The sequence below is a fragment of the Hydra viridissima genome, unplaced genomic scaffold (genome assembly GCF_058129835.1).
Source record: "Hydra viridissima isolate aposymbiotic clone 2 unplaced genomic scaffold, HvirCarnegie_v1 scaffold_2, whole genome shotgun sequence".
NCBI classification, from domain to species: Eukaryota; Metazoa; Cnidaria; class Hydrozoa; order Anthoathecata; family Hydridae; genus Hydra; species Hydra viridissima.
In genome coordinates this window covers 5,621,456-5,646,131 of record NW_028324301.1, presented here as the reverse complement: position 1 = coordinate 5,646,131, position 24,676 = coordinate 5,621,456, and the positions used below count along the sequence as shown (strand labels likewise).

The window sequence follows — 24,676 nt, the reverse complement described above, 5'->3', positions numbered from 1 at the left end:
TGTACCTGGCATAATACTTTTCGTGAGCCATTCTTTTGACTGTTATGTTAGATTTGCAATTGATAAGCTCAAAGTTACTCTCATCACTCCACATAATGTTTTTCCATTGTTCTATTATCCAATACCTTCTTTCACAACACCATTTTAGTCTCCTTTGTTTATCATATGGACGAAGGAGTGGTTTCTTCAAAGCAGAGTAGACTCCAATCTTGTATTTGATAAGTATTTGGTGGACTGTGCTTTTAGAAATAGATGTATTTCACGTTGTTTTGAATTCTGTGTTCAATTCTTTGTAACTAATTCTTGGATTAGCTCTGACAGCTCTAAAAAGGGCACTATCGTCCTTTCTGTGGGTTGACAAGGGTCTACCTGGCCTCGTTTTCTCGCTGGCACCACCAGTGTGAAGAAAGTTTTGCTTCATTTTCCAAACACATTTCTCAGAAACTCCAATTAACCTGGCGATTTCTCTATTACTTTTGGTTCCTTCTTTGATGTGAGCAAAAATTTGCCATCTTTCAGCTTGAGTGATATGTCTTTTGCCCATTTTTCGCATCTTTTTAGTGCAAAACTAAATTAACTTTTGTTTATTTATTAAATAATGATTAACTAATTCATGGTAAGTTATATTTATATAAGGTTTTTTGACAAAATTAATTAATTTAGGCCTATTAATGAGAAATATGGGAAAAAAAAAACTAATTAACTTTCAACTAACAAGATATAAGACTTTTTTGATTGTCCGTCTAAATTTATGAATAAAGTAAAATCAAGCTTATCAATTAACTTTTTTGTGTTAATTGGTATAGTATGAGTAATAAACATCCTGTAAAAAAAATTAAGGTACTCTATAATAGAGTTTCACTTCCTCTACTAATTTATATATCAAACATAGCGGTAGCACTTTTACTTTCTTTTTATTTTAAGCATTTTCTTACATACATGTAAAAAAAAATGAGAGCGTCTAAATTTATGAAAACCACTGTATATATAAATAAAGTTTTGAAAATAATTATTTTAACACAAAGATCCTTTATGCCTCATTTAAATATTAGGCATTCTCCTACTAAACCTAAAACAATTAACTTGGTGAAGCGTTTTTAAAACATGGTTCTGTTGCTGATAGGTCTCAACAGAATGAGGTCTTTCAGAACATATGAACAATTCAAAGAGGCTTGAACATGTATCAATACAACGAACAACCTATACAACCATTGGACTTGCAACAGCAGCTAAATTACACTGTCAGATTTCAGGAAATTGCAAGAATTAACATCAACTATATTCACAACTTCATCATGGGAGATGGCCCATTTTTCCATTTTCCCAAAGGCCTATTTTTATTTAGACAGCCATGTGAATAAACAGAATATGAGATTTTGGGTACCGAAAATCCACATAACATCCATGCAAGTCAACTGCACCTAGTAAGGTTACAGTATGGAATGGAATGACCTCAGAAAAGATTATTGGGCCTAACTTCTTTGAAGATCTTGATGAAAATGTAGCTACTGTAACTGGTGAGTAATATAAAGAAATGCTGGTAAATTTTGTTCAGCTTGAGATAGCAAATATGGTAGCATATTAGTGGCAGCAAGATGATGCAATTGTACATACCACTAGAGCCACTATGCAAATTTTAACTGCAATCTTTCAAGGTTGAATAATTTCTCAAAACTTTGATTTTTCATTCCCTCCACAATAACCTGATTTTACAGCACCAGACTTTTTCTTTGGGGATATCTTAAAGAAAAACTGTTCCTAAATAAGTCTTGAACTATCCTACAACTTAAAGCAAACATACAGGAGGAAACTCATTGCATACAACCTCAGATATTAAGAACTGTCATGGAAAATGCTTTACAAAGAGCGTGTGTTTGCAAAACTGAAAATGGAGTATGACATCATTTTTCATACATAATCAAGATAAAAGTGTAATTTTTAAACTTTGTAAACAAAAAAGAATTAATAAAATATACTAATTTATAAAAAAGATATTTCACTTTAAAAATGGTAAAGCAACTTATGTGTCACCCTGTATCATTTTTTACTTTCTATCAACTTTATATTAAAACAGTTCTAAAACTTTATGTTAAAACAGTTCTAAATTTTACAGTACCATGCAAAAGTAATTGGACAAGTGCATAACTTGAGATAACCTTTGAATGAAAAGTCCAATTTCTTTCAAATTTTAACTGGAATGTCAAAAAATTGATTACAATTCTAAAAACAAATGAATTTTTCCTAATCTAAGCACTCTAATCTTAAAAGCTCATTTTATTGAAATATGCACGTGCAAAAGTATCTGGGCAGAACTAAAATAACAAAACTCCAATACTTTTGTTGGTTTTTATTCAATATTTATAAACGGTAAATAAAACAAAATATTTTTAATTAAAAAGAAGATTATTTTGAATAAATTTTAAAAATGACAAAAGAAAATATTCAAGTTTAGTTGTCAAAGAAGCAGTATTGCGTGCAATTGAACAAGGTAAAACTACAAGAGACATAGTGAATCAGTTTGATATAGGAAAATGAATGTTAGTGGATATATATATACAAGATATAAGGAAAGAAATAACAATAGAATCTTTCTAAAGTCAGGAAGGCTTTGAATTATATCTGAAAGCCAAGATAAAATTTTAATTTGTGCCGTAAAAAATGATCCATGGAAAAATGCTGTCTTGTTAAATGCTGAATTGAAAGAATTTTATAAAGTAAAATGTAGTGTTGACACAACCAAGCATCATTTGAGGTCTGCAAATCTATTTGGAAGACATCCTGCAAAGAAACCTTTTATTTCTGTAAAGAATCAAAAAGCACACTTGATACTTGCAAATGAACATTTGAAAGTGCTTTTTAGTGATGAATCTAAGTTTATGTTATTTGGATCTGATGGTATTAAATATGTTCATTGACTAAAAGGCCATAGAAACAATCCTAAATACCAGCTACTAACAGTAACGCACGGAGGTGGAAACGCTATGATCTGGGGTTGCTTCAATAGAGATTGTGTCAGCCCTATCCATTTAATATCATTAAGGTTGTTATGCTACCACAAGCTAAAGAAAAAATGCCTCAAGATAAATATTTCAGCAGGAAAATGATCCAAAGCACCCTTCAACCCTTGTGAAAGACTTTTTCAAGACCAAAAAAATTCAATTAATGGGATGACCTTTGATTTACCTTCTATGTAAACACTTTGATCAACAAATTTCAGGTCGAAAACCAACAAGTAAACATGATTTATTTAAAATTCTGAAACAAGAATAGGAAAAATCGACAATAATGTGATTATGAAGCTGGTGGACTCAATGCCTTGTCACTGTCAAGTAGTAATCAATGCCTAGGGTTTCCCGTCAAAGAAATTTACTTTAAATTACAACATTTTTAATTAAAAAAATGTTTAAAAAAAAAATCTACTTTAAGTATTTTTTTCTGCCCAGATTACTTTTGCACGTGCATATTTCAATAAAATGAGTTTTTAAGAATAGATTACTTAGATTTAGTAAAAATTCATTTGCTTTTAGAATTACAAGCAGTTATTTGACATTCCAGTGAAAATTTGAAAGAAATTGGACTTTTCATTCAATAGTTATCTCAAGTTATGTGCTTGTCCGGTTACTTTAGCAGGCTACTATATACGTTAAAACAGCTCCAAAAATAGCCTTAATCAAAGAAAAAGCACTTTCCAGTTTTTTCAAATAGATCTATAAATGTGTAATTATGCTAATATAGCAACTTTTTTAAATTTCAATACCTTGGCCATTCAGTAAACCAATCAATGGTACAGCAGTTAACTAAGGAAGGGAACATACGACATCGTTTCCTGAATGCTTCACCAACTGGACTCATACAGAGTACTATATGAAGGTTATTTCTTACTTGATTAATGAAATGAGCAAATATGGCATCTCTGAATAGATAAAAAAAAACTATTTTTTCATTTCATTTTTGATTTTTGAAATTTACATATTTATCAAAGAATATGATAAAAAAGTAGAGAAAATGCGATAAATTAAACCCAACCTGCAATTTTCAGGTATGCCAGCTTCTTTAGCATGGGGTCTAGTTTCAATTATTAATTGCTCATACTCTTCAGGCTCAAATAAATTTGGAACCTTTAAGGAAAGGAAACTTTGTTAAAACCTGTAAAAACTTTTCATTAAATGAAAATATATTATACTATATTATATTAATTTATATATATTATACTAATTTACTTTTTCTAAACAATAGTGTCATTATTCACTATAAGAGAATAATGACACCATTGTTTAGAAAAAGTAAATTCATAGTGTTTGTAATTTTTACAATATAAAAATGTTATACACAAAAACAGCCATTAGGATAGGGTTTTTTTTTAAAAGTTCAAACTACCAATCTGTATAGCTATTTAAACATTATGTATACCTCTCCAGAGTTAAGGATGTTGTTAATATCTTCCAAAAATTCTTCAACAATTATCTAAAAATAAAGAGTAAGTAAACACAAAAGAAACTATCAGGTGTAGCATATGTTTTTTTTTTTTTTTTGAGGCATCACATGATGCAATAATTAAATAAATTTAATACTATTTTATCTAGCATATACACTTATATTAAATATTAATAGCATGCATTTACATAACATCATTTACTAATTAATTTTAAAAAATTGAAATCGAAAGGTTTTTTAGAGTTGGCTATTTTCCACTATAAGGAAGGGGAACAAGTTCTAGAAATTGCCAAAATATTAACAAATAAAAATCATTTCTCAACTATATTTTGCTGTTGTCAACAATCTAAAAAAATGATCAACTATTATCAACAATCTAAAAAAACTGGATGATCAATTTAGCCAAAAATCACTTAAAATCCAAAAGTAAATTTAGCCAAAATAAAAATTTAATCAATTTAGCCAAAAATCACCTAAAATCCAAAAGTTCAAGAACCATGGCACAAGACCTCCACGTCAGCAATAGAAGTATTCAATGAGTACTGAAAGAAGATTTATCTAAATATTTGTAGAAAAAAATAAGTTCCCAAGTTAACTTCAGATTATAAACCAAAAAGAGTCAAGTTAGTTTCAGATCATAAAGTAAAAGTTAAATTACATCTGGATGAGAAAAAACCTGAATCAACAAAAAGTTGAAAAGATATTCACATCAGATAAAAAGATATTCACGTTAGATGGCTACTACAATCTACAAAACAATATTGTTTGGGTTGATGATTGGCAAAGTGCAAATGAAGCAGGTGGCATGTTTGAAAATAGAAATCCATACAAGTATAATGGTTGTTATGGGTGTAACATGGAATAGCCTCACTGAGCTTTTCTCTTTCAATAAAGATCAATGGATTAATAAAGAGAAGTATATTGATGTTTTGAAATTTCAAGAGAGAAGATAACAGGCCTTTCAACAGCGATGATTGGACATTTTAACAAGATGGTGTGAGTCTACAAATAACTTCAAATCCTTTATACCTAAAATTGACCTCCAAATACAACAGAATTAAATCCAATGGACTTTTCAGTATGGGACAAAATTAGTAAGAATATCAATTACCAAAAAGTAACAATACCAGAAAATATGATTAAGGAAATTAAAAAAGTAATTAAAGAAATAGATGAAATTTTTACAAGGGAAATAATTGAAACTTTTCTGGCTTAAGTCTTTGCAATAGAAAAAAACAATGGAGTAATTATTATTAATAACATTAATTATTACTTATTAAAGCCTAATATATTAAATAAATATTACATTAAATATGTATGTTGGTTCTTCTTTTGATAATATTAAATTATTTAAATGTTGCAAAACATATGCTGCACCCAATATTTTTAAAAACCTATATAAACAAATACTAATGTAAAATTATTCATGTGTAAAAACTATATGGGAGACTATTTTTACTTGGGTATCTGTGAATAAAAAAACAGTGTTTTCTCTTTTGATCCCAGCATGTTGATACAAACGCTTTAAGTCGTTTCTGAATGCTGAATAATCATAACCTCGCATTAACTCAATTTGAAAGCAAAAATAGTTTGACATATGACATGCTAGTCTAAAAAATATACATATAATATAAATAGAATATAATATAAATCAATCTGAGAAGTAAATTGATGAAAGCATCTTGTTATGAAATGCACTATACTTGGTAAGACTTTGTTTTCCAGTACCACCAACACCAACTAACAGTGCATTACCACGAGTTTGTCGAACAATACGAGATATTCTCAAGATAAAAAACAGCTTAATTATTAACAGAATTCAAAAGCATTTTAATGAAATGCAAAAGAAAATATTTTTTTTATAATTAAATATTTTTAAAAAATATTTAATTATATATATGTTTTATAATAAATTTGTTTTTTAATACCTGGAAACATGATTAATAGCATCAAGGAAGAATACCAGCTTCATTTCTTTAGAGGATGACATATTGTAGTCATCCAAATACTATTCATTAGGAAAAAAACAATTATAATGTAAGGTTAGTTTTAGTCAATTGAAATTATTTTTGTAACAAACTAATAAATTTAAACCATTTTTCTAAACATGTTATATAATAAAAAAATGTTCTAAAAGAAATTTGTTTCTATTAAAAAACAAACCTTTTTGAATTTCAAATAATTGGGAAATATTTGTATGTACAAAATGAATTACTGATACTTACATCTTTGAGCACATTCTTAACTTTATTGTAATCCATTAAATCTTCATAAACTCTATTATTAGAATCTGCTGCTTGCATAAAGTCTCCAAATATTATAGGTTTTATTTCAAGCTCCTCTATGTTCAAAGACTATTGATAATAAAATTATGCATTAAATTGGCACTTTATTAAGAGAAAAAGTATTTATTTAACTTTACTAAATAGTTAAAAAAACTTACAACAGAGAAATGCTTATATGCCATATCTTTAAGTATTTCATTAAAGTAGGTCTTATCCTCATTATTTATTAGGCGATCATGGAATACACGTTGAGACTCATGGATAAATAACCGAAGCACTTGCTCTTTCTCTCTGATTATTCCAGAATCAGCTTGTAAAACACCTTTGAAGTGAAAAAAAAACAAAAAACTTTTGGATTGTTTAAAATTAAAACTTCATCAGGAATTGGTTCTCAAGATGAGAAAGAGGTTAGAAAACAATTCTTGAGCTTAGCATAGAACCCAAATTTTTATGCTCAAAAAGTCTTAGCATAAAACACTCTTTTTTATGCATTGTTGCAAAAATAGAAAATTATAATTTTGCAGCAAAAGTAGAGAAATATAATTTTGTTATTTAAACAGAGAAGGGAACTTTTGTTATAAAAATTTATGACATGTTTTAAACATTAGCTAAATTTTGTACTGGAAAAGGTAAGAGGTAAATGTTATTTAAAACTCAAAACTTAGTATGCAAAAAAAACCTTCTTAACATTTTATGTGGGTTTGCTATAAACATGGTTGCTATTTATAAATACTATAGTAATCCACTTGAAAGAAGCCATCAATAACTTTGATTAGTACTATAAAAAACCTAGCTGTAAATTTATTTTTTCAAGTAAAATGCAAATCTAATACATTTTAACATATAACATAATTATCTATACCTATGTTGAACAAAGTTAATAAGACATTTTCAACTACAGAACATTTATAGAACAAAAGTGTTTTAGCAAATCTTATATGAAACTGTTAAATTGTTTTAAACTTTCACTTTATATGGAAAAATAAGTATCTTCTGTATTAAATGCAAACTTCTGTTCATGTAAGTATAGACTTCTGTATTAAATAACACAGCACCCTTACCAACCATATGAAGGTAATATACCTTGAATGCATTTAGATAAATCTCTAAGATTAAAAACATAGTGTGATTTAGCTGGTGTAGGACGAAGATCTGTGCTCAACCTGCTATAAATTTCCACACTAAAATAATAATTATTAACATGCTTATTGAGACTTAAGAGATTAGAAGATCAAAAAGACAAAAGTTTTTAAAAACAATTCTAAAAATAAATATATATCAATACTTGCCTGGCAGCAACAATATTTTCTGACATTTCTCTTACTGTGACAGGAAAATCCAACAAAAATCCTTTCAGAATTGACTAAATAAATTTTTTTTTTTAAATTTACTATGACTTTTATTTTCTAAGAGCTAAAATAGTTTAAAGCTGTTAACTACACTTAAAATAACTTTTAAAAATTAACCTTGAAAATATGTTTAAGGGTACTGTCTGTAGCTGTTGGAATACACAACAAGCTAAAATGACGAATGAAACGAGGAGAAACTGGATTTCTTCCACCTCCAGGAGGTGCACATGCTGCACAAATTGTTACATCCTATTGTAGAAAACTTTAATGTTAAATGCAAGCCTATGTTAACCTTAAGTATAAGATTTTCTTTTCACATGCTATACAAAGTGTACTAGCAGCTAAAAGTGTGCTGCCAAATATTAAAGAATTAATTTGTCAAATGAGATTTACACGTTGGGAAGGAGGAAATAAAAAAATTTATACAACAATGAATTGTTCATATCTCGAACATGCAATTAACTTTTCCTAAATAAAAATAGACTTACTTTGTAAACAATTAGATTCTAAGTCAATTTTTTTTAAGCATTTTTTTAAACGTTCATACACTAGCTTTTGATGAAATAAAAATAGGTCATACTTGAAGTTCTTTCCAAAAAAGTTTCTCTCTATCATAAAATCCACCAAAATCCTATGAGACAGATTTAAAAAATGCAACAGATACCAACAAAATATAATATTAAAACCATCCCCATATATGTTTTGGCACATACTTGATATTGTCGTAACAACTCTATAGGAGGTTGAGAGCCAAATGTGTCAAGCTTTGGCATGTTTAAATCGTCAACAAACAATATAACACGTTTCCCAGGAGGGGCACCTAAAAAAACAAAGATAGTGGAACATAATGTTGTAAAACAAATATATTTGTTTAAAAAAATGAATAGACATTAGACAGCTTTAATAGCAACAAATAAAATCAATAAATTATGACATTAATATACCTAAAATATTTTTTCGCTTTTTATCAAGTTTAGACTCAATCATTTCTTGAGTACGAATGCTACTTGTTTGAGCAGAGAAATTTAGAAAAACTGGAACATAGCTAGCTTTTCCTTCTACACCATTCAAGACTCCTTTAGCAATAACTGACTGTAAAGTAGATTTAAGATAAAAAAGCAAAATCAAATTTATGGATTGTTAACTGTTAAATTGTAAAAAGCATATTGTTAAAAAACATAAAAAGATAGCATCAATAATTAAAAGTAAAAATACATTTACCTTTCCTACACCAGTAGTTCCAGTATAAAGTACTGAGTGATTAACTGCCAATAGTTTCTCCATAAGGAAGCCAAATCGAACTGTGTCAGCAGTTGGTACAAGAATATCAAAGTATGGAGTCTGGAAAAAAATTCAAGATAAAGAAACTTGGAGCCAAACAAATTTTTGCTATAAATTTTTTTGTCTGAGATTTTTATTGCTCTAGCTTTTTGAAAAGTTATTTACACAGAAAAGCAAATTCTTAACAGATATTAAATGTTTTAAAAGATGAATACAATTATAATAAATGTGAAACTTTAAAAGAAAAAAAATTGTATTTTCTGTCATTATCTTTATACTATCAATATTTATAACTTATAAATAAGAAGCAAATTAAAAGTAAAACTTCACCTCAGAATTGTATTTAAATGCAGGAATAATTTTTTCCCACGGCTCAAACCGTTTAGACTCCAAATCAATGTAATAGCTGTACATATCACCAGAAGATGGCATCTAAAAAATGTTTCAACATAAAAATTAAAATACATGCAATCTTTGATAAGAATATGATTTAAATCTGTTAAAACATATAAAGTAGAATTCTTTTCAAGTTTAAGTAAGATTTAAATGGTAGTTAGAGTTACTCACCCTGATTTCATGGTTTTCAGCAAACAACTCTCGCACAAATGTATCAAAAATATCTTGACTTGATTCAATCAAATTTCCACCTAAGGACCACACATAGCAAAATGCAAAAACAGGAGGTACCAAAGACTGTAATTTAACAGCATCAAAACTGATATCATTCTCCAGAGATCTCAAAAACAGCATACTTTCAAGTAAAGCACACAGAGTTGAAACCTTACTATTGTCTACCTGTTTAAACAAAAAAAGCTTTAAAACAAAAAGCTCTTAAACAAAAGAAGCTTAAAAATTTAATCTCTACACAACTTTTTATTCTTTTGTCATCTTTTTAAAATCAGATGTGACTAAATTAAGCTATAATTAACTGAACTAGGTTATTGTTAAATAAGTTATTGCTAATTTTCATATTAAATTTCAAAGTAACTATTTCAAAAAAATAAGTTAAATTTCTACCTGTGGAATGGCTTGAATACAGCTTTTTTTGATAAATCTCAATCCCTCATCAATGTAATTTTCAAAAAAACTCATTAAATAATTCTAAAAAAAAAAACATAAAAAAAGGAAACAAGACTTATTCCTTTGAAATTTTGAATAAATATAATCTACAAACAATAACAAATAATGGGTTTATAAAAAGATTTGGCACCTGAAATTCTTGCTTCAGTTTACTGCACATCTTTTGCATCCACGATTTAACATAAGGTTTCCAGCCCAAGTTCATGGGGTCATAATAAACCATTCCACATCTGTTAAATAAAATGCTCCATTAAACAAGCTAAATGGTTTCCTGTATAAGTTAAGTTTTACAAAAAATCAAAACAGTTTTTTTTTAAAAAATTAGTGGCAGATGAAAAGAACCTGCTGACTGTAGCTGGAGAGGCAGCAGCAAGATCTTGCACTTCAAACATCATATGAATTGAGCTGTTTAATTTTATTCGCTCAGAATTTGCCAAACATAGCATTTTATTATCATCTAGTACAGTATTCATATTTTCTATCCATAAAGCATCAACAGGACCATCACATACAATCCATTTATGATTTTTGGAAGTATCCTTAAATATAGCTTTTGTGTCAGTATTACAAACAGTCTTACAGCCATAACAAATTACACACACACATGCACAAAGAAGTTTTTAAAACAATTTATAACATCACCAGGCGTACAGCTTGAGCCCAAATGGATTTTGATATTAAAAAAACTAACAGGTTTTAACTGAAAAGTTTCAAATAGAAGCTTGAATATTTTTATAAATACGAAAAATGTTATGAACCAATCAAATGAGAAAGTCACAAATCATGTATCCTTCATTAAGAACTTTTCACTTTTTCAACATTTATCATATTTCATAAAAATTTTTACTAAAAGCATTCTATTTCTAAAGAACATGTGTGATTGGGTATGTGAGTTTTTGTTTTAAAAATTATGTCTAATTTCTCAAAATTACTTTGAATAAAATTATCTTGCTTAAAGCAACATTTAAAAAGATTAACATTGAACCTGAACACAATATCGGACAGTCACAGCCATAAGTCCATCATTCCATTCCATTGTGAGCTTATTGAACTCACCGTACAACTCACCAATAGATATTGACTTTTACACATAAATGAAAATTATTTGATTAACATGAAGTAAACTGGGAAATTTGAAAAAAAAATTAAAAAGGAATAAATATTAACATATAAAGACTAGAAAAATTTGAAGGAAATAATTTCCTTTACCCTTTGAAAAGATTGATAACAGATCTTTACCTTGGGATTAAGAACGTAAGTGTGAACAGGTTGGTAAAATGGGTCTGGAATATTTTCAGTAGAAAGTTTTGTCAAAGCATCTTTAAGAACCTGAAAGATTAAAGTTCAACTGAACAAATGACAAAAATAAAAATCAACTTAAATTTAAAAATTTTTTATTTATATAATTATGAACATTGCCAGTACACATCATTTTATAAACTACTTATAACTTATAAACTTTTTGAGTTAAAAGCTAGTTTTGGAGTACTTTTATACTATCATTATATTACTATAAATACTTTCTGAATTTTTGTATTTTGATAAACCATTATATTGATTTTTAGAAAAAAATCAGTATAATGGTTTGTCATTTAAATTGGCTAATAATTTCAGGATTTACAAACTTTACTGTAAAAAATCATTTTATATGATGAAAAATCATGATAACCAGATTTTTTTTTCCTTCCTACATTTTCAAATAAAGATCTTACCATCTGATACTGTAGATTCAGATGCTGAGATCAAAGATTAAATTGATTTTACTGATTAAGTATCAATGACTTCAGATATAGCTGCTCTTAGCGTATTTTACTCTGGGCTGTAACTTCTACTTTTTCATATTTTTTTACTTAGAAACAATATGGTTCAATATTTTCAAAGAATGACACAGGCTAACAAAAAAATATTTTGTGAAAAATTTTTTAAAAAATACAGCTATTTCTGGGTGCTAAAACTGCATTTGGCATCAATTTTTTAGTTTCCGCCTACAATTCTCTCACAATATGATCATGATTATATTCAAAATTGAAACAAACAGGTTAAATAAAAAACTAGATACTGTACTTTTGTTTTATTATAGATTTTATTATATACTAAGCCCATGTTTTTTTTTATTATAACCTAACCATTTATATCATAAACTGCATGAAAAAGTCTTTACAACTAAGAAAAACCATACTTAGAGTACATGGGCAAAAAGCTGAAAATTGAGGCTATTCTGACAAAACAAACAGTTGTAAGTGAAGAAGAAAAACAAAATGGGAACACAAAGAACACTAAAGCTAAATGGCTAAATGGCACTAAAGGTGCCATTTAGCTTTTTAGTATATTAAAATGCACAGATATTATATCAAAAATGAATTTCTAACATCTATTCAACAATTCTTCCATTATTTAATTATGAAAAAATGATGGGTGATTGTGAGAGTTTTATGAAACTCTAGACCACTAACCTATCAAAATCCCAATATTAGCGATGATATTCCACTGACTCTTAATCATTTTGTGACTGGACATATTGGAGGACAATATGTGTCTGATTAAGTTGATACTGAAGATTACCATTTGTAATACAAAAATGTCTTATCCATCAAACCATTTAATATTTTTCAGTCAACCGTAGAAAATAAGATGACTTCAGATAAAATAAAAAAATTTAGATTTGTCACCAACTTGTATTGGTTTGTAACTTGTATCTCTTTAAATCTGCCTAAAAAAGGCTGAAAATGTTCTGTAACAATTTTTTTCTCATTAACATTAAAAATTGGTCTGGGATATAAAATCAGTACAAGGTTTTTCTAGAAACCTTTTTCTATCACATCCTTCAGTTTCTAAGGGGACTACTACAATTCTTAGTATTAGAACAATTAACTCCCCAAACACTTCAACCTTTAATGACAAGTCAGGGTTATTTATTCTCCTACTGTATTTAACAACATCAGCATTTATTGATCACTACTTTTTACTTTCCATATGTTAATGGAGAAGTTAAGGTTATAAATAAATGCTTTTACATCCTCTATAATAATGTATTTTTACATTGTTATAGCTGCTTTTTTTTCATTGTTTGGTTGCTTTTTTTTAATGACATTTTTTACTAAAAAATAATTTATGAAAGAACTTTTGTAGACATTTTCTGGGATTTTTTTATTTAAGGTATATGCTTTTTTTCTTTTTGAAAGACATTATATGATGGAATCAGCAAATAATACATAAGAAATTAACTGATCAAAACAAGTAAACTTTTCTTTACTCACAAATTTCAGCAAAATATTATAAAAACACTTTTACTTGATAACTTCTTGTTTTTCCACCTCCAGCAGGACCAACACACATAACACCATGACGCACTAACAATGTCTTATACAATTGAATTGTTTTTGCCACCATTGATGGAATAACCTAAAATGGAAACTGCAAAATTGTAGTGCATTTTTATATTGTATAATATTATACTAAGCATTGTTAAAATAGTTTGTATTATAAAGTATTTTAGTTTAAGTTTATGAAAGTTTAACTTTATGAATAATATCAAAAAAAATATCCAACTTGGAGGTTATTTGTAGAATAACATTCCTCAATTGCAAGTTGCAACTTTCCATAATTGTTGTTTGGAATTTCAACACCAGGAAACAAATCTTGAAGTATAGCCTTTTCAACAACAACAAAATGATTTTATGAACATATTTCTTTGTAATACAATTTAAATAAAGAATAGAGAACTTAAATAAAAAATAAGAGCATTCACTAATTTGATTTGTTAAAAGAGCATATAATACTTTGATCTATTAAAGCTGCTAAATGAACTAACTGTAAACAAAACTGCATCAGCCACTAAAAACTTTGGTAGATTACTGTCTCTTAAAGCTCTGATGAGCACTACATCTTCATTAAGATTAGGATTGCTTCTTTTCAGTGCTCCAGCCATGACTAGTACAGATTTAACAGCTCGCATACCAAAATCATAATGATCTTGCTGAGATAGCTGCTCAGAACACAATCTATACATATTGACCATTTTTCTTGCAAGAACTTTTGATGATTCAAAACCTTCTGAGTATAATACAACCTCAGCAATCAAACCTAAAGTTATGCAAAAAAATTACAAACAAAACAAACAAATCAAATAAAAAGTCTGAACTATCAAAATACTAAATTTTGCTTCTTAACTAATTAATATATTTTTAAAACAAATTTAGTCTCAACACTTGTGTATCATATTATGCATTAAATTTTTCAAAAATAAAAACTAAATAGAGCAAATCAAAAGAACACACCATAATCTGGGACCATCATTGACATAGGTCTAAACAATGCTTTTAAATTATCAGGAAGCTCAGTTCTTCCTGCATAGCCTGGATTCATTGTAATAAATGCTGCACAAGTAGGTACAAGTTTTATTTCTCTGCCTTCAAACATGAAAAGACTTTGCTAAAGAAAATGTTAAACAAATAGTTTTTTGTTTTTATAAAGAGTGAATTTTTAAAATAAAATTAATGATGTTTCAAAGTGAAATGTTTTTTTTTGTGTGTGTGATTTAAAAAAGTTGCTCATTTTGTTCAAAACATTTTATGCAATATTTTGATTATGTTTTTAGAATCCTGTACTTTAGCTAACTTTGCATTTCTTATGGTAAGTAGTTGTTGGGCAATAACGGAAAGAACTTCAATATCAATCCTGTTAAATTCATCAAAACAACACCAAGCTCCTGAAGTAGCAAGTCCAGAAAAAAATTTTCCCATCATCTTATAATCAAGTCCTTCAGAACAATTGAACACTACACATTGTTTAGCTAGTGCTTTTGCTAAGTCTTTGGTTGTTTCTGTTTTTCCTGTCCCTGCTGGTCCAGCAGGAGCTCCCCCAAGATCTAACTGCAATGCACCCATAAGACAAAGATAACAGCGATCCTAAAAAAGAAATATTAACTTTAAAACTATTTTTAAACTGCTAGTACTCACAGATAGTCACAGATACTTTTGAGGTGTAACATTTGTATAAAATTAAGACCAATTCAATTGTATTATTGACCAAAAGATAGTCAAAATATTTTTTCCTGCGCGACTAGTCTCTTCAGATCTTATTCCAAACTCTTACAAGATTATTGTAAGAAATTTATAATAGTAAAAAAGTTGCAGGATATTTTAACTAGGGTAGTGATTAACTGAGTAAGATTTTTTGATTTTGTTATTCTAAAACATTTTTTAGCCAGATTCATTTTCCTAGCATTACTATTTTGTTATAATTGCACTTTTACAATCGCATAAACTTTTGGCAAAATTCTCATTGATTTTTTTTTTTAATGAAAAATTGTTTTTAAAATTATTTAAATTCTGTTAGCGAATCTTTTCTCAGATTTACTTAATCATTCCAGATGTCAAAATTTTAAAATAGTAAAAAATAAACAAAAACTAAAATATTAGTACAATTAGTAATACTTACAGTCAAAGGAGTAATTACAAGCCGCGGGGAAGCCCCAAGGTACTCATATCCATAAATATATAATGAGTTAGACATGCGAACAACACAATTTTCAATATCACTATCCCAATAATAACGAAGCTGCTTGATCCATTCAAAACTTATTTCACTATCAACCTAAGTCAAATAAATAAATAAAAAATTATACTGAAGTATAAAATAAGAAATGTCATGTGATTTGCCACAAGTTCCCTGAATGGATGTTTATCTAAATTACATGGTTAACTTTTAACAACAAAAAAATAAAGTCATTTTACTCAAAATAAAATTATATTAACAATCAATAAAATTTGTAATAAAAAAATGTAAAGCTTGCTGACAGTGAAAAGTTTTTTTTATAAAAGATAAAACTAAACATCAAAAGCTTACCTCCTTTTCTATTAATCCACTAATAATATCTCTTGCATGAACATCAATAGTAATCAATGCACATAGAGTATTTCTAATCAGCTTGGGTAGTTGACCACGAACTAAAGCTGCAAGTTTGTTCAAGTTATTAAAGGATATTTGTTCAAAGCGCTGCAATGATTTCATGGTGTCTGCTTTGAATAAATTAGACACTTCAGTACACCACATGATTTGAGAAACAGTCAAAACAACCTAGTAAAACCCAAACTAGATATTTAAATACACAACATCAATTTAGGAAAATTCAATGTTTTTGAAAAATATTTTTAATCTTAAAGTTCACATGCCTGACTACAATGATTGTAAACCCATTTTTCTCTGGGTTTTGTATCATAATCAGATATTGATAATTTGGTGAGTTTTCGAAGTGAAACAACCATAGCTTCTTCCACCTTGCCGAGCCATTCTTCTACATTTCCACGAGCTTTCAGACCCTGTTAAGAAACAATAAATATATAAGATTAAACTTAGTTCAGTACAAAGAAAAATTAAATACTTGAATTATAATATTATATCATAAGGATGAGAAAAGAAAATACAAATATAATGGATTTAAAAAAAGCATACTTTTGTAAGAGCTACTGTTTCACCTTCAGGAGAGATCATAGCAAGTATATCATTACTTTTTGCACCTCCAGCACTACCAGATGATGGTCGCTCAGAAGTTCCATATGACTGTTGAGCTATAAAAGCTCCAAATTCTAACTTAGATATTGCATCAAAGCACTTTTGTAAATGGGGCTGCACAGCATGTGGGTTTCTTGTTTGTGAAAGAATTTCAAGAAGCTCATCATTGGACAAGAAGAAAAATCTACAAAAAAAAATTGCTGTGGATAGAATGTAGTCCGTATGACACAAATCTTTTAGTCATATTCTAAAAGGAAAAAAGATAAAAACATTAAAATGTAGTTTTACCTAGGAAAAACCATACATTTTGATTCTAAATATGCCTCTAAACACTTCTGAATTTGATCAAGGAGAGCATTATTTTGCTGAAAACTTTTTAATAAACCCGGCTGTGTAGCAGCACGAAGTGCATTTGGTAAGCGGTATACTTTGCGCATGATTTCTTTCCAAGATTTATCAACTTGCATAAACATTTTAGCTTCAGATGGCAATTGCCGTTGAATATCTGGTGCACTAAATATTGATTCTAGATAAAGCCAGTTTTGCTGACAAATCATCCACTCATCCTTCAAAATTCAGAAAAAAAAAACTTTTCACATCTTTTAAATTATCATTTAATATTCTACAAAGGCTAAGCATAGAGTATATTTACAGAATGCATAAAAAAGTATTCCACCAAAATAACAATTCATTAGCAACTGATCTTCTAAATGGTATCTTTAACTAATAAAAGATTTTCTTTTTTGAATTAATTGTAAAATTTATTGGGGTGATAGGAAATTAATTTCATTTTTCCATAAATAAACAAAGTTATTTTTTCTTGAATGTTTTCACTTTTCTTTTTAATAGTTGATAGCTGTTACTTTTAATTTACATTAAAAGCAAATTGGAAATTATGCCTGTTAGTTCAGTATTAATTCTAATATGGAGCACAAAAACTAACAGTTTTAATATACTTTGTCACTTTATTTCCATGAGGACAAGAATGCTGCTGTGGTTCATAAAGTGTATGGTGCTGATTCCATAACAAACTGCACATATCACAATTCCTTTAAAAAACACTGTTCCTTATATTTTTCATTCAAAAGTGACAAATATTCTGGTCAATCTACTGAAATTGTTGATGACCAAATCAATATCATACCTAAATCAGATTGTCATATAATTGTGAAAGATTTTGCACAAAGATTGCATGTATCCCACACAACAAATGAGCTGAAATATGACTTTCACTTGAATGTGATTTTTAGTTTTTGTGTGCAATACATTTAATTGAATCATCACTAGAGATGAAAAAAGGGTCGTTTTCAATAACATCAAAAACAATTATGGCTGAGGTATGATAAACCAGCACAAACCAAAGTGAAAGCTGAATTACATAAAAAAAAGATCATGCTGCCATTTTGGTTATTTTACAAAGAGTAGTGTATTGTAAGATGCTTCAATGGAAACAATTTATTAATGGAAACATCTAATTTATTTAAATGTTAGCTGTCTACAACTAATGAAATTAAATAAACATGGTCAGAATCAGCAAATTTTAAAGGTATCATGTTTCATCAATATAATTCTAAACTACACACATCAATGGTAATTTATCGAAAATTATTAGTTTAGTTGGAAAGTAATGACACATCCAAAATATAGTCCAAGAACACTATTTGATTAGTAAAACTTTTACTAGTGATGATGACCTGAAATCATACTTGTTTCTGTTTTTTTTCCTATAAGATCAAAAGTTATTTGTGAGGGGAATAATAAAGTTGCTAGAAAGACATCAAAAGATCATTACAATGGAAAATACGTAACAATGGAAAATATGTAATTAAATAAAGTTGTCTAAAAAAATTATTGTCAGAAAATATTGAAGATAATCCCAACCACATACAATAGTTTGACTGAACAGCCCTAGTTGCTTTGCCCATTCATCAACTTTTGTTTTGATAGGTGCTACATGACGAGAACTAGCAATGGTTGCAATGTTTACTTGACTATCATCTAGCATTGCTTGTATTTCATCAATGCCACCAAGAATAAAAACATCTTTTAAATCCCGATGTGGAAGAACCACAAACTCAGTTGATTTCCAAGAATCTTCAACCTAAAAATAAAATCTGTTAAACAAAAGGAAGGTTAAGTAAAGAACTATTAATCTTCATAGAATGAAATTTTATCTCAAAAAAAAAAAGTTAGAAGTTTCTGAACCTTTTTAAGAATAATTTCTAGTGAGGCTTCACTTGATGCCTGTGATGCTATTTCTTTTATCTCTTCAATTTTTCGGAAAGCATCAATCTCTTCAAGTAGCTTTAGGTTGAAAACTGAATCAGGTGGAAATTTATATTCCAACACTGTCTCAATAACTTCCCAATGCCTAGCTTTCAATGCAGGATTTCGAAGATCAGTGATCATTGGAAGCTATGAGCATAAAGTGTATTTAAATTTTTTGCAAATGAGAAGTCACTTTGTTTTAGCCAATAATAGTTAGCTAAACAGTTTAAAAGTTTTTCTTTTCCCTTACATTTTTCACTTTAAAAGAATTAAAAAACCTTAGCTCTCATCCCTTCAACTTTCTCCTTCAAAATAGGAACAATTGCATTGGGTGGAAGGCCCTTTTCAAGCTGAAGTACTGCTTTTGCATACTTTGTTACATTAGTGCTTAAATCCTCAGGATTTAACTCTGTAAATGAGGTCTATTGTCAAATTTTAAAAAATGAAATAAAAAACTCAGAATTAAAGAGTAGAATAAAAATAAGAAAAAAGAGAACAAACAATGAAACAAAGTTATGACTTTTTTTTGAACCAAAAAACTTACCTGCATCCACCTATTAAAAACAACATCCCAGTCTTGCAAGCAATTCCAAAGTAGCTGTTTTAACTTGATGTCAGCATAAACTTCATCAAGGTCTTCAAACCGTGTTACTTCTACTTTAAAGTTTTTTTGGTAACTTTTGTATTTCATTGCTAACTGTTGAAAACTTTCCATTTTGGTAGCTAAGCTAGATATAACTTCATTTACCTTTGATGCAGTGGAACTTGGGTCCAAAATTGTTGGGTTCTATTTAGAAAAGGAAATGGCTCTATAACTTCTTAGTCAGAGAAAAAAACTTGATGGGTAGCTGTGTGCTGATTCCAAAACACTCTCATGTATAAACATGCATATTTTGTAACCAAGCATATTAGTTTTTTGTAAAAAAAAACAACTATTTTTTTGTAGTGTAAAAATATTCTAACTTATACCTGGGCTTCTTGTTTGACCTGTTTTACTTCTTTGGTTAACTGAAGGATATCTTTATTTAAAGAAGCACAAAATTTGCTGATATTTGCATCGCGCTCAGCTAAAGATTTATCAATGGAATTTCGAACCATCACCATGGAAGGTTTCAAAGTCTATAATAAAGTTGAAAAAAATATTGTAGGAAAAAATCTCAAAATTTGCTAAAACTCTGTTGACATAAGTATACTTTTTGAAAAAATAAATAAATAAAAAAATAATAATAATAAATTTAACAAAGCTAAATTTCAAAAACGAACCTGGTAAACAGCTAAATTTTCAGGAGGAATAGGTATAGAGTACTTTTCAATTAAATCATGCAACTGCTTCACAGTATCAGAATCTTTCTCTTTCTCATCAATAAGACTCTGTATTTCATCAAGAAAGTTCAAACTATCTACGTATTCAAGAGTGCTACTTGGTTTTGACTCTAAGTTATACAAGGACTTTTGTGAAAACTGTATGAGATTGTCCACTTTCTTTTTTGCAAGTCTGGGTAAGATATCATGCAAAACCTGGGTATTTCATAATTTAAAGTAAATACTGAAAATGATTTGTAGTTAAGAAAAATGTTTAAACTTCTAAATACTTTTGCTTTTTGTTAACAAGTATTTTTTTACTTACCTGCAGACACATAGAAGGTGATGGAATAAGTATCTCCTTCAACTTTTTTGTATCAATTAACAACATTCCAATATTAAATGATTCTTTGATGGCTGTACACATAATGTACTGTTCTGTGTACTTTAAAAGAGCCGAAGAAAAATATGCCACATCTATTTTGTGCAAAAAAAAAAAAAAAAGGAATTAAGATAACACTCAGCATTTCATTTATGGAAAGCACAATCATACTTTTTTTTTAATTTTAATAGTCAGCCTTTCATTTATAGAAAAAGTCATACTTTATACTTTTAATGCTGATTTAAATACATTAATCACCTGCGTGTAATTCATAAATTTTTTTAATTATTTTTAAACTTTTTTGAGATCCAATTAAATTTCGATATAACTTTAAGAATCAATTCTTCTTGGGTTAGGTTAATTTTTTCTTTTAAGTGTTCACTAGCATACACCAGTTAAGATAGATGTAAAAACATTTTCATCTGTGTGCATCTATTCCAACTAGTATGTGCTAGTGGAAAGATGTGAACTTAAATTTGGATTAGAGGAAATTTTATTGTGTAAAAAATATTTACTTTAACTTACAAGAAGTATGTTTAGACTGTGTGTATAAACCATTAGTACTATAAAAAGATGGAACTAAAAAGAATTATTTCAATAGCTCATTACCTTTTTGATTTTTAGAAAATGACAATAATATAAACTTATGGTATTATCTTTAAGTATAAAACAAATAAAAATTAAATCTTAAACTCATTATGTTAAATGAAAGGTATTTTTTTAGTAAGTTCTTTTTGCTATAGTGCAAAGTTTTTTTACATGCACACAATTCATGTAAAAAAAAAAAAAACAGGAATAAAATTAGAAAGAACATTAGAGAGGCTTGACTTGCAAAGTATAGTAAATCACCATTTTTATTTGAGCATTTATCAGACTTCTGTATATGTAAATAGGTTTTGTTTAAATAGTGTAAAATCAGAATTTATTTGAAAAAAAAAAATGATATTAAGTTAAAAGCTAACATATTTTACCAAGTTCTTTTTCTTGAAGTGCACTTAAATCAGTAGCTTCATTTTCACCATAAAATTTAAGATACTTTTGAAATGTAGATGCATAATTTTCTGCTGCCATAAAACTGTCATTTAGTGTCTTCATTATTTTTCTCAAAGTCTCTTTCAGGTTAATATCATCTTCAAATATGTTAAGCAGGTTGGGACCCCTCCAGCATGTTTTCTCTTCTACTTTACCATTTATCACTGGCCTTAAATTAAAGTAGTAAATGATTAAAAAGTGTCATTAGAACTTTATCTAGCTCTTTGTATCCACAAGTAGTAGACAAAAGCAAAAAATTAAAATTAAGACTCATTGTTTGCTTTTATGAAAAAATTTGTAAGTCTGATGGAAAAACTTTACCTTGTGAATGCATGAAAAAAAGAATCTGGAAGCAGATTTTTCACACTTAAGGCTGCTTCTTGAAAACTCTGAGTAATCAGTGAAATCTGCATTGCGAAATCTTCCCCATTAGGATTAAAGAAAAGTGATTTAGGATTAATCAATAGCTCAACCCTAAAATGTGGGATAGGACTGGTTTCTTCCTAAAGTAAAAATAGGGATATCTCAAAAAGTTAATCAAACTTTTTTACTCTGCTTCAACTACTATTTTGTAACTATTTTGGGTAGTTATTGTCTTCAAACTGTTTTAAAACAATTATGCAACATTAAAATACCTTTTTTTTTTTTTTGCAAAGGTAGTAGGATTTTCATTTCACCCAAATTTATTATGTTATCTTTTATTTATATTACAATATAAAACTAATCCAAAAATAAAAAACTACAGTTTTCCCATCAAGTCAAGGACAATGAGGTAACTTTCGATGATTTCACTTTTAAGCTTGATAGTTCACAAAAAATATTATACCTTTTTATTCATTTAAAAGATAATTAGTAATAAAAAAATTCTCAATTTGAGTTATTCAAATATTGAGTAATTCAAATATTGAACATCAGCATTTGGGAATGCTACCAATTGCAAGAGAGAGCAGTTTGGTACTGATTCAAAAAAAAATTGAAAAGAACCATTATAGAATATGCACAAAAGCAGAAGCTTTCAAAATGTGCTACAAAAATTCCAAAGCTGTCTGTAAAACACTTATAAATAAAAAGATGAGTGGAAGGTAACAGCCAAAAAAACCACAATTGAATGTTAAACAGAAAATCAAACAAATAAATTTTTAAAATACAAGAAGTGGCATACAAAATGTTGAGCATTTGCCAAGTTTTTTGTTCTACTTCAGCTGAAGTTTTTTGTTGTTTTTTTAATGTTTGCATTTTACTTTTTAATCTGAATTTTAAAAGTTAATAACTGTTAAACAAATTAAAAAAAAAAACTTTTTTTTACTTTGTTATCTTAAGCTATACTGTTCATGCAATATAAAGTTAAATTCACAAAAATTTCTATTTGTTCCTTGACTTTGAAGCAATACTATATAATAATTTCTAAACTTGTTTGTATACATTATAGGTTGATATCCCAGCAAAAATGGTTTTTCTTGCAGTTCTTTGGTATAATTACATGTATATTTTACAAGTATATTTTATAACAAAAAAAAACTTAAGCTTTTCACTTTTACATCACAATTTTACCTTTCGTGGAATTTTGTAATCTTTAGATAAATACTGCAATTGCTCAGTGAAATAGTCAAGAAGGTGATGAACAGATTTAACAACTAGATTTTGAAGTGCATTAACAATTAAATAATCTGCCAGGTGAATAAATCTAAATCAGGACAGGTAAAAAATATTTAGAGAAATGATCTAGAATAATATAATAACTTTAGACACAGGAGATTCTGCAATAACATTCTGCACTAACATTCCCAAAACTTCCCAATGTGTAACAAGTTTTATACTTATCTTGAGACAGAGCTTTAGTTTATAGAACATGTTGATAAACATTGGATGCTATTCAGAAAGCATTTTACATAATTAACTATGACATTTCCATGCAGAGACTGCAGTTGTTCTTTTAAAAGCTGTATTAGTTTAGTCTTTAGAAAATCTGTTAAAATTTAAAGTTCAGGTTCAAGAGTAAATTATGGATGACATAATTGGTTCAAGATTTTTTCAAAATTTAAATACCTAGTTCTAAATCTTTAAGGGATTTGATAGAATTTATTTTAACAAATCTTTATGTCAATTTTAACATGGGATCTCATGGATTTTTTTGACTGAAATGGGAATCAATTAATTGCCAAACAAAAAGGGCAAAGGTTTTAAATAGCAAATTTCTATATACAGTGCCAAGTTTTAAAAAGTGTTTTAAACTGGAACAAGTTCAAATGAATTAAACCCTTCTTTATCAGTATCATTCAAATCAACTTTTTTTAAATTCAAATATCTACTTTTTACTAATATTTTATAGTTAAACGGTTAATCATCAGTAGAAGTTTAAGGCAAATTAAACATTTTTCACTTAAACCAACCGGATTTTGTAACTTAACTATTTGAGAATTCATCCCCAGTAACAAATTGAAACAGTCTTTCACCAAGTGAAACTTTCTATTTTAAAAAAGATACTACTAGAAAAGTGTGCTTTGAAATACCAGGCTTTTTAATCCAGCTATAGAATCATCATTACATAGTAAACTTTTATTAAAGTATTTAGGGAGAGTAATTCACAAGGTAACTATCATTTTTTACTATAAAAAATAAATTTGAAAACCTTCAGTGATTTTAAGTTAAATATTAAATACATTGATGTTTTATCAATTTTTTAATAGAAATGTTTGTTTATTGTAAACAGCAGTATGGCAGGAAATTTTGGATTAAACTATTTTTATGCT

General features: G+C 28.1%; 2 protein-coding genes across 3 annotated transcripts in view; one reads left to right on the top strand and one right to left on the bottom strand.

Moving 5' to 3' along the window:
- Positions 1 to 24,676, top strand: part of LOC149891668 (E3 SUMO-protein ligase ZBED1-like) — a 588,790-nt gene that overhangs the window by 554,855 nt on the left and 9,259 nt on the right. The window lies entirely within an intron of this gene.
- LOC145183518 (dynein axonemal heavy chain 6-like) overlaps positions 1 to 24,676 on the bottom strand; it is a 42,153-nt gene that overhangs the window by 13,261 nt on the left and 4,216 nt on the right. Inside the window, exons 9-50 of one of the 2 annotated variants that reach the window (XM_090079805.1) lie at positions 23,478 to 23,610; positions 22,248 to 22,429; positions 21,866 to 22,095; positions 20,838 to 20,989; positions 20,474 to 20,728; positions 20,180 to 20,329; positions 19,755 to 19,997; positions 19,489 to 19,632; positions 19,148 to 19,357; positions 18,831 to 19,043; positions 17,231 to 17,508; positions 16,883 to 17,126; positions 16,603 to 16,749; positions 16,277 to 16,507; positions 15,869 to 16,024; positions 15,037 to 15,336; positions 14,707 to 14,860; positions 14,241 to 14,512; positions 13,979 to 14,080; positions 13,721 to 13,831; positions 11,669 to 11,758; positions 11,415 to 11,510; positions 10,772 to 10,968; positions 10,560 to 10,659; positions 10,367 to 10,450; positions 9,917 to 10,144; positions 9,680 to 9,781; positions 9,290 to 9,409; positions 9,013 to 9,160; positions 8,782 to 8,888; positions 8,649 to 8,699; positions 8,186 to 8,317; positions 8,009 to 8,082; positions 7,803 to 7,900; positions 6,878 to 7,041; positions 6,660 to 6,788; positions 6,363 to 6,442; positions 6,138 to 6,218; positions 5,894 to 6,044; positions 4,411 to 4,464; positions 4,027 to 4,118; positions 3,758 to 3,913 (exon numbers count right to left, since the gene is read on the bottom strand). In XM_090079805.1, coding sequence (XP_089935931.1) covers positions 3,758 to 3,913; positions 4,027 to 4,118; positions 4,411 to 4,464; positions 5,894 to 6,044; positions 6,138 to 6,218; positions 6,363 to 6,442; positions 6,660 to 6,788; positions 6,878 to 7,041; positions 7,803 to 7,900; positions 8,009 to 8,082; positions 8,186 to 8,317; positions 8,649 to 8,699; positions 8,782 to 8,888; positions 9,013 to 9,160; positions 9,290 to 9,409; positions 9,680 to 9,781; positions 9,917 to 10,144; positions 10,367 to 10,450; positions 10,560 to 10,659; positions 10,772 to 10,968; positions 11,415 to 11,510; positions 11,669 to 11,758; positions 13,721 to 13,831; positions 13,979 to 14,080; positions 14,241 to 14,512; positions 14,707 to 14,860; positions 15,037 to 15,336; positions 15,869 to 16,024; positions 16,277 to 16,507; positions 16,603 to 16,749; positions 16,883 to 17,126; positions 17,231 to 17,508; positions 18,831 to 19,043; positions 19,148 to 19,357; positions 19,489 to 19,632; positions 19,755 to 19,997; positions 20,180 to 20,329; positions 20,474 to 20,728; positions 20,838 to 20,989; positions 21,866 to 22,095; positions 22,248 to 22,429; positions 23,478 to 23,610 — 6,441 coding nt within the window. Of the gene's footprint in view, positions 1 to 3,757; positions 3,914 to 4,026; positions 4,119 to 4,410; positions 4,465 to 4,907; positions 4,993 to 5,893; positions 6,045 to 6,137; positions 6,219 to 6,362; positions 6,443 to 6,659; positions 6,789 to 6,877; positions 7,042 to 7,802; positions 7,901 to 8,008; positions 8,083 to 8,185; positions 8,318 to 8,648; positions 8,700 to 8,781; positions 8,889 to 9,012; positions 9,161 to 9,289; positions 9,410 to 9,679; positions 9,782 to 9,916; positions 10,145 to 10,366; positions 10,451 to 10,559; positions 10,660 to 10,771; positions 10,969 to 11,414; positions 11,511 to 11,668; positions 11,759 to 13,720; positions 13,832 to 13,978; positions 14,081 to 14,240; positions 14,513 to 14,706; positions 14,861 to 15,036; positions 15,337 to 15,868; positions 16,025 to 16,276; positions 16,508 to 16,602; positions 16,750 to 16,882; positions 17,127 to 17,230; positions 17,509 to 18,830; positions 19,044 to 19,147; positions 19,358 to 19,488; positions 19,633 to 19,754; positions 19,998 to 20,179; positions 20,330 to 20,473; positions 20,729 to 20,837; positions 20,990 to 21,865; positions 22,096 to 22,247; positions 22,430 to 23,477; positions 23,611 to 24,676 lie in introns of those variants that run through there. The other variant, XR_016450109.1, reaches the window with a different exon arrangement.